This window comes from Theobroma umbraticum, unplaced genomic scaffold (assembly GCF_002168275.2).
Source record: "Theobroma umbraticum cultivar Fairchild unplaced genomic scaffold, ASM216827v3 scaffold_147.0, whole genome shotgun sequence".
NCBI classification, from domain to species: Eukaryota; Viridiplantae; Streptophyta; class Magnoliopsida; order Malvales; family Malvaceae; genus Theobroma; species Theobroma umbraticum.
The window spans coordinates 1,104,899-1,114,769 of NW_018397259.1; the positions used below are offsets into that span (position 1 = coordinate 1,104,899).

At 30.3% G+C, this 9,871-nt stretch overlaps 1 protein-coding gene across 1 annotated transcript; it reads right to left on the reverse strand.

Annotated features, from left to right (window-relative positions):
* Positions 1-6,390: 6,390 nt before the first annotated feature.
* LOC110415453 (Mitochondrial glycoprotein family protein) lies at positions 6,391-8,909 on the reverse strand. The gene is made up of 3 exons (XM_021427117.2): positions 8,578-8,909; positions 7,476-7,807; positions 6,391-6,727 (listed from the first exon to the last, which is right to left on the reverse strand). Exons 1-3 carry the CDS (start codon positions 8,689-8,691, stop codon positions 6,562-6,564), a joined length of 612 nt encoding a protein of 203 aa, XP_021282792.1. The 5' UTR covers positions 8,692-8,909; the 3' UTR covers positions 6,391-6,561.
* Positions 8,910-9,871: the final 962 nt, after the last annotated feature.

Genomic DNA, 9,871 nt, shown 5'->3' on the forward strand with positions numbered 1-9,871 from the left:
TATATCCCGAAGATGATAAGAGCTTGGTATAGTGCATACTCTTAATTGATCTCCATATTTGTTCTTGCAGTTAGATCATTAGCTATATGAAAACTTATGAAACTCATTTCATAATCTCTTTATCACCTTGGTCAAGGATTTGATTAAGCTAATGTCAACTAAAAACTAATGAGATATTTTCCCTTGAATCACTTGTAGTGATGATTCTTATCTTGATCACTCATTTACCTTCATAGGGTTCATACTATATTTAAAAACATCTTGTTTTGGCATTCTTGATTAGGCACCCATAAGGATGAAATCAAAACATAGTACTCCTCATACAAAACAACCTGGTGTCTCAAGTCTAGGTAGTAGTTACAGAACTAACACATGAAAAGTATTGCATAGACACTTGAGTGAGGTACCAAATGCACTTCTCATGACGGGTCATGTTTAGTGAACTCGCTTTCCCATTGTAAGCACCCACATACTAGTTTCAAGTATCTCTGTACTTCAACCTATAAAACCGATTTCTTACTTCACAAGTAAAGAACATAACATGTGTCAATATTTGAGCATTATTGATGCCCTGTCTTAATAATACAATGATCAGAAATTTTTAGAAACAATGCTTTAATGCATAAAGATCTTCTAATTGTATCCTAATACAATTCCTTTGCAAGGAATATATAGTTTCATGGACGTTATCTACATAGGTACAAAAATTAATTAAATCACAAACTTATGGATAAAGAACTACTTCAATGTTATTATGAATAACAAAATATCATACATGAATATTTCAAAATTATAATTCCCATACAACCATAGATCAGCTTGTAAGGCTTATATTAACAATTTAAAGGGCCTTTTTTAGAGGTTCTAGAGAAGAGGCAGTAAGTAATTTCTCTAGAGAAAAAGACCCAAAAACAAAGTAGGAAAATAAGAGAGTTGGTGGGAGAATCAAGATCACAAAGCTTTAATTATTAGTTTTCTCTCTCTACTTTGGTGTTTTTCTTATTTTCTTTCATTTGGATTAATGACTAATTTTCTTTGGATGAAGTTTTTATTAGATATTATGAACTAAACTATTTTTTTACAATTGCAATTGAACTCACATGTGATCTGAATTTTTAATCTCATTCTTGCTTATTTTCTACAAAATTGAATTATTTATTTCAATTTGTTCCTAATACTTTTAATTGCTTGGCCACTAATAAAATTGATTTTGAAATCTAAACAAACTTGGAAAAGGGAGTTTAGTATAGACTAAAATTAGGATAGCATATGATCATATTAATTGATTTGCATATAAGATAGAGTTATACCTATAGGCCATATGTAGCCAGATTAGAGCCTAAACTTAATGAGTCTATTTTAATTTCAATTCACATAGGCATATAGTATTTTGATTAAAAAGATATTTTTATAAGACTAGTTGGGAGACTCTTATAAATAATTGAGGACTCTAGGTTAACAAGTTACTCCATTGAAATAAGTTGAGGAAGAGACGTAAGATTTAGATGAAGTGTGAGGGATATTGTAATTCTAGGCTTGTTTGATTTGATTTTTACTCTAGTGATTATTACTTTAATTTTTTTTTCTTTTTAGTTTAAATTTTGGTTAATTATTTTTAGTTAATTAATTTAGTTATTTGATATTGATTGTTTGGATAAAATTAAATTGTTCCAATTTTAGTACTTAGTAAAATTTTAGATCAATTCTCTGTGGGATTGATACTCTACTTGCTTTATACTATATATTTGATACGCATACTTATGTAGTAGAATTTTAACTGATCAGTTTTTGGTGCTGTTCCCAAGGAATTGTTTTCTAAAATTTTTACTAATACTAATACTAAGCAAATTTAGTCTTAATTCATTTTTTTCATTTTCAGGTACTTTGGTTGAGGTGATGAATTATTATAACTATCAGTGGCTATCTAAATAATTTGTGTCTAGGAGGGTTACTAGTGATTATGAATTAACTATTAGTGCTTTGACTATCCCAATAGATGCTTTGTCTCAAAAAATTGATATTTGGAGTGTTAATATTTTTCAAAGTCTTTTTGTGGTGTGCGAGCTTTGTGGAGATAGGCATTCAAGCAATTGTTGTCCAACCTATTATGAATCAATGCAATTTGATGGTAGCTTCAATGGGTAGCAAAACAATTCATACTCCAAAAGTCACAACTCATAGTGGAATCACCAAAATTTTTCATGGAGTAATGATCAGGGTCGTATATATTTATCACAACTTATTTTCTAGGATGATTTCCAGTTACAAGTTAGAGCCCTTATAGTTGAGAAGAAGTTAACTTTAGAGGATATGTTGATGCAATTCATGACAAAGAATGATGCCATCATTCAAAGTCAAGTAGAATCAATTTGAAATCTTGAGACTCAATTGGGCTAACTTGTTAATTACATCAATAATAGGCCTCAAGAAACTTTACCAAAAGACATTAAGCCTCATCTTAAAAGAGAAGAATATGCTAAACATCTAGATGAGGTAAACGGAAAGGATGTGGTCAATGATGGAGATAAAGTAGATCAAGAGAATACTTCCAACAAACAAGTCTAAGATGAAGAAGTTAAGTAAGAGGAGGAAGTATCTACACCACCACAAATCAAGCCATATGCGCCTTCCATTCCTTTTCTAGATACAATTTATAAGTTACCTAAGGAAGCTATTGATATAGAAAATCCAAAGAAATTCCTTGAAGCTTGTTTGGTTCAAGATGCAACAACAAAAGACTAGAATGATGAACTCACAAATGTTATACATGTTTTGAAGGCTATACCAAAATTGCATTATTCAAGAAGAACTCAATTTGAGAACTTGGGTAAGCATACACAAATTGTAAATAAGTAATTATAACCTCTCTTTAGCTTATTTTGTTGTATATGCAGGTTTGGAAAGTATGAAGATGAGGAGAAAGAAAATTAGAGCTTTCAAGATACCACTACCATTGATAAGGGAGTTTAATTTCTTTTTTTTTTAAGCTTTTCACAAGGAGGACAATATGCAATTTAAGTGTGGGGGAGGGTTTTATTGTTATTAGTTTTTGTGATGTTTTTAGGTTAGAGTATTTTTGTAATTGTTTTTTGTTTTTAGGATCTATTTTAGGAATGCTTGAGATGAAAATTGCCTATGCCATGACATTACCAATCCTAAGATGATATTTTGATTATCTTTCTATTTTGATTCTTGGTTTGATATAGACATGAATTGAGTGATTGTGATATTCTTTTGTTAGTTTACTTGTACAATGCGATTTCCAATAATTTGTACACTAAATCTTTTACTTAGAATTATCATTTAATTTAGAAAAAGTTTATGTTGATAAAAATATAATGAAGCCAAAGATTATAGAATTTGTTTGATTCTCTCTTGAGGCGAAATTCTGTATAACACTTAGGATGGGACATGATTTAGGCCATCTTTGAACTGTTTGATCCTTTCAAGCTAACCTTGTTAAACTTTTATCCCTGGTATACCCTTTTGAACTTAATTTTTCCTTTCCTACTTTAACCATATGATAATAAGCTTAGCCTTAAAACAAAATTCCAATTTTGCAACCCCCACTCCTAAGCATATATATTGTTTTAGGAAATATAGATTGAGCTAAATGTTGAAAAAGGTAGAAAGGTGAAGTTGCTAAAAAAAAATTCAAAAAATTGTTAAAACTCACCCCACTACCTACAATAAAAAAAAGTTTGGGGGTGTAGAATTGTGATAACCAAAAAGAAAAGAGAAAGATGAAGTGTTGAACAAAACGAAAAAAAATTGATGAAAATGGTGTACCTGGTAAAAGACAATAACGCTCTATAGGTCTTAAAATAATTATGTGCTTCGGGTGATAGTGAGTCACATTACATCCTTTATCATACCTAGACCCTAGCTTTATATTCTAAGCTTAATAAAGACTTATTGATATTTGAATAAGTGTTTGTCTACATTAGTGTAGAGAAAGATGAAAAGCATACCCATGAAATTCTAACACTTAGCTAAATTTTGCATTAGCATAATCTTATTTGGATTGTATGATATTCTTTGTAAAATGATCATTCACACACACATAAATACTGTAAAATCCATTTGAAAATAAACTTACAATTGAATTGAGCATGAATTTAATGATTATTTATATTTCACCTTGAGTTAAAATTGTGAGATAATTTTTGGGAAACAAAAAAAAAGAATTCATGCTTTGGTGAATTGCATCTCTAGTTAGTTGTTTTGTTTTTAGTTCTTCTTTTTTGCTTGGGGACAAGCAAAGATTCAGTCATGTGACACCACTAATTATAAGGTAGATCCACCATTGTTGCTAGTTGTAGCTTACTTTAGCTTAGTTGAAACATTATCGATATTTTCATTCAAATGTCTACTTATCTTTTTGAAGGCTAATTTGGTAGTTTAACAAATGATTCATATACCTTCGTTATTTAAGTAAACTTGATATGATCATATATATTTTATTTTTAATTTAATTCTGCATTCAATTTGGTATAAAAGAAATCTTAGGAATGTGAGGCATAATTTAATTTTTTAATTTATTTTCGTTGTATTTTATTTGTATTTGATGCATGATTAACTCTCATCTAACAATTTTGCGAGTAAAAATACCCAACAATAAATGCAATTTAAGGAGATCAAGAAAGAAAAAGTCTTCAACCTACTTTGCATCCTAGATAAGACAATCTAAGAAGAAGACAAGATGAAAAGATTGATTTTCTGTCACCATTCTCAATCCTACTAGATAGATTGAGAGTGTTTATTCACGAATATATAAGAGATAGACATGTAAACTTGCCTTGCGTTTCACGACCACCAACAACAGAAGAAAATGCTAACTCAAGGTACAATGACTATCATTGTACAGTTGCTCATTTCCGTGTTGAATGTAGAAACATGTATAAAATATTTTATAAGACATGCAAGCATGAAAGGTAATGGTTGGAAACAATAAGACAAAAAGAGATAAAAAAAAACTTAAAAAAAACAGAGAAAGAGAGATATGGAAGAAGAATAAGGGTTGCGCATGAAAAAAAAAAAGAAAAGAAAAGAGGAAGGCTTAATTTTTTAAGGCAAAGATCTATTTTCCTTTTGGGCTTTAGTTTTTTAATTCTTTTCAATCTTTGAATTTGATTCACTTCTCTTTTAAAATCTTTAATTTTTTCAGCAAGTTAATTCCCATCACCTGACTTTATGCATGGAAAATTTATTGATGTTTCAATTAAAAAAAAAAAATTTTCCATGCATGGAGTAACAAACAGACAAACACAACAAAAATAAAAAATTTGCAACATAGGAAAGGAGTGCCATGCACAAGAAAGTGCACTACTCCCAACTAATTTTTTAAAAAATTATTTAACTAGCAAAACAATACGACACCTCGAATAGTGACACCTGAAACAAGCACAAAGTAACTAATGCGTATAACAATTATTGCTCTCTAAGACTGAGACATGCCTCCCATAACAAGTCTCATGTAGACATGCTTATCGATGAGATTAAATTACTATATTAGTTATGCACAAGAACTTCTATCATTAAGAATTCTTATATATTTAGGAAGCAAAATATAGATGTTTGATTTTGATTAATTTATTATTTGTTTAAGAGTTGTTTTACAGAATAAGAACAAACATAGAACAGTAATATCATGTAATTAACAGTAAAAATAATCATGAACAAATAATAGGGCTCACTGGTTGGTTTTACTATTGAGATGCTTTAAAGAGCTTGATTTTGTATCCCAATTCTCAAGAAATCTGACATATTATAAAGTGTCATTGAGCTCCACTGTGCAATTAAACTAAAATGTCTACTCACTACCTTATATAAGAAGTGGGCTAACACGTTATTCCCATAATGAATGTGTTCTCCTTGAATGTGGTCTTTCCATTTGGTCCAATAAACACCTTTTAGCCAACCTCACCTAAAAAACTACTTCTACTTAATATATATAAGAACCTTGTTAATTTATTAAGAAAAACTTAATAGACTCTCACTCTTAAGATATTCTCTCCAAAAAGCTCTTTCCAAATGCTCTCCTCTACTTCGCCCTTTCCACTCTATTTCCCACCGTGCTCTGCCATTACACTTTCTTTACCTTTTCCTTAATTTTTATCCCTCACCTCCTATCACAAGAGCACTTTTAACTTCAAAGACTGCTCTAATCTGCTTCTCTTCTCACTCTACTTGCTGCAACACTACCTCTCTCCTTACTAGAAGAACTTTCTACAAGATACATCCATCATTACTGATCATTCATGTGTGTTTTAACATAACTATATATATATAGACAATGATGTTAGGTGCTTTACCAAAAATTGGACAAATATAGTAGTGGAGAGTCAAACCCACTGCCTGATGTTAGAGTAATAAAGAATGGCACAAAAACTGTTCAAAAAGTTTTGAAATAACATCATCAATGGCAATGGGTAAAATCTGAGAACGATTTTTTAAATTACTTGATCAATATACTTTTTCCACTTAAACATAAGAGAGCATCAGTGATGCGAAAATGTGGAAGCATGTATAACTTCAACCTACTGTCTATAATAATCTATCTCACTTGTCTTTTGCTACAAATGATTCAAGAATCTGTAACCAGTTCACATATTGACCTTGCTCTTTCTTATGTAGGGTGAGGAGGAGGAAGTTGGTCAAGTTTTCTCCAATTCCCCTGGCTAGAAGATATTCCTTGAATGCATCTTGTAATTGAGGGTCCAAAGAGCTACAGGCAAAAATTGAAGAAAAAGTAAGATTGATAATTATCTATAATGACCATGAATACCAGAACGTGATTGTTCTGATGTTGATAAAACAAGCTTGCAATTTTTTTCTTTTAAATTAACAAGCTTGCAAAATTATGTTATCAACTAATTTTACAAACTAAAAACATTGGGAATAAATAACAACCATTTGAGAAATTCATGCTATAACACACTCGCATGTGCGTATTACGCTGTGAACAAGGAGATCTTCACCCAAAAAAAATGGACAAATTTCAAACTGTGATTGGCCTTGCTGGAATCAATGAGTTTATCCTTAGAAAGTTAATGAAAGCTAAAAATTTCATTTTCATTGGTTAATTTAACCCAGGACTTCTACCTAGTCTTCATCATAAATTAGTTGGGTTTAGTTACACATCAATCCTCATCTCAATCAAATCTTCTATTCAGCATAACAGCCTAAATAAAGGCAACAAGAAAGGGGGAAGGTGAGACAACACACATGAAACACACTACACATGCACATGTGCACATACAGTTAGATGTAGTTTTAAATTCTGGAATGATCTTAAACACACCACATCCACTTATCCACTTCCGTTATAGTGAGTAACCCATAAAATCATAGACATTGACTGAACATTTATAAAATAAAGGAATATCAGAAAAACAATCATTATTGAACAATAAGCAGCATTCTTTAGAGCAGATAGAATTTGGTAAGAGGAATACCGACAGCAAAATTTTCACCTGAATGAGGGACCCCGGTAGATTGAAGAATTAGGAATGGTTGATGATTGGAGATAATAGGCGCTATGGATGTTAAAGTCAGATCCATGAACACCTTTCTCAGAAACTCCACAATCAAACTGCAACATAGAACTCAAGCCAGGCTTTCTTACACAAACCTTCATGAAAACTTCCCTTGGAAATTTACCCTCGCTATCACGTGTCTCGTGGCCCAACAAGGCTGAAACAGCAACCTCTTCACCAGACTCACTTTTTCTCCGCAAAACAACATCATGTGACTGTGCTGAATTCCAGTCCAATACAAAATCTCCTAGAGAGCCGCTCTTGATATCCTGATTCAATATATAACACACCCATTTCTCCCAAATTAATAATGCTATAACTGCGGGACATAAGTTTTTAAGATGTTTAAACTTCAAGATGAACTATAAACTATCATCAAAACAAATGAGCTATCCCCACTGCAGTGTGAGAAACTTTAACAATATAAGTGTGCTTACTTTTCTTTATTCAAAGTCATATAATGTCTTGACTGAGATCTAAATGATGAGAGTAAGATCAGATTCTGCAAAATCATTTGGGTCCATTGTATTTCCAAGTATTAAAATTGAATGCACCAGAGGATAGATGAGACTCCACTTGGTTGTTTTTGCCAGCCATTCATTTGCTATTTGCGTTTTACTTCTTTAAATGTGCTAAAAAACGCAAAAGCAACGGTGGAGAGCAAAATCATAGTTGATTTAAAATGAAAAAGAATGACAACAATGTACAGTTAAATTTCCTGTATTTTAAGAAAAACCCATTTAGTTAAGTAATCTTAAATTTCATGATAAGCCCATTCTCAATCATAAGCTCTTTAGCCTAAAAATCAGTGAACAAAGCAACAGACCCCTTCGGTTTCTAGTAAACACCTCTTCAATAAACGAAAAAAAAGAAAAACCCAAGAGAATGATCAAATTGATGATTAACCATTGCATTCCCAGAAAGTTCATCGAACAAACAAGTCCTAAATCCATTAATAACTGAATCAGTCGTCAAATTTAAACAGTGAAATTTATGTCTATAAATGAGAAGGGAAAAAGACAAGGAAAAATAAAAGAACCTGAAAAGAATTGGAGGAGAGTTCGTGGGATATTTCAGATTGCAAGACTTTAAGCAAGTTGAAATCCTCCAGAGCTTTGCCGCCTTTGCGTAAGATTTGAGTAGCCCTCGTCATTTCTCTTCCTCTCCAACCGATCGACCTTCAGGCCTTTGCTGTTTGGCGGATGGGCAAAGATTACACTTACCCGTGCCTGTCAGTTTTTTTATTTTACACAAACAAAATTAAATAAAAAAATCAACTTCTTTATTTCATTATTTTTCTTCAATTAATTTTTGCTCTACTTTATGCTATTTAATTGGTTTGTAATTAATTTTAGCTCTGCTTTCTGTTATTTAATTGGTTTTGTTTTATGGGTAGGCTTGCCGTCAAAAGAATTAGACAAGGTGAATCCCTAGCTATTTAATTGGGTTAGTGTTTGTTTTCTTCATTTCATTTGTAAAATTAATTATTTATATCATTTTCAATCAATTAATATATCAAGTAAAATAAATTTATTTCGAATTTATATATTATTTTAAATATAAATATAAAAAATTTATATAAAAAATGAAACAATTTTTAAATTTTATATAATAATACTACTAAATTTTTGTTAACATAGTAAGTGATCGGATTATAATGTTTAAATTTTTCAAGTAAGACTAGAAAAGAGGAAATAATGTATTTGATGTTAAAATAATTTTTGGTAAAAAAAAGAAAACTTTTAAGTATTACCTAAATGTAATTTTAATTTTTGAATATTCTTTTTTTTTAACTTTTATGAGAATAAAAAAAATTAAATTTTGTTATTTTGTTGCTAAATTTTTATAGAGAAAGATAAATGAAAAAAAGAACATGATTTGTATTAGAAAAAAGTGATTTGCATAATAAAAAAGATTAAAAAGGAGGAAAATAGATTGACAAAGAAAATACTTTTTGAAAAGTTGAGAGGGGTATTTTCGATCAATAGTAGCTTAATTTTAAAAATTATTATATTTTATAATAATTTTATTATAATTTTTAAATTAAAAAATTAAAACAAACAAATTCTTAATACTAAATACATTTAGGTAGCGTTTGGTGCATTACAATGCAATGTGATTACACGTGATTGCAAGTAATGTGATTGCAAGCAATGTGATTACAGGGAAAATAACATTACAGTGTTTGGTATATAAGTAAAATAATGATTAAAATGCAGGGACGATAACATTGCAGTGTTTGGTTTACAAGTACTTTAGTGGGAATGTAATGTTAATTATCAAAATTACCCCTAATTATTAAAATATAAGTTTAATATATTTATATTTTTTAT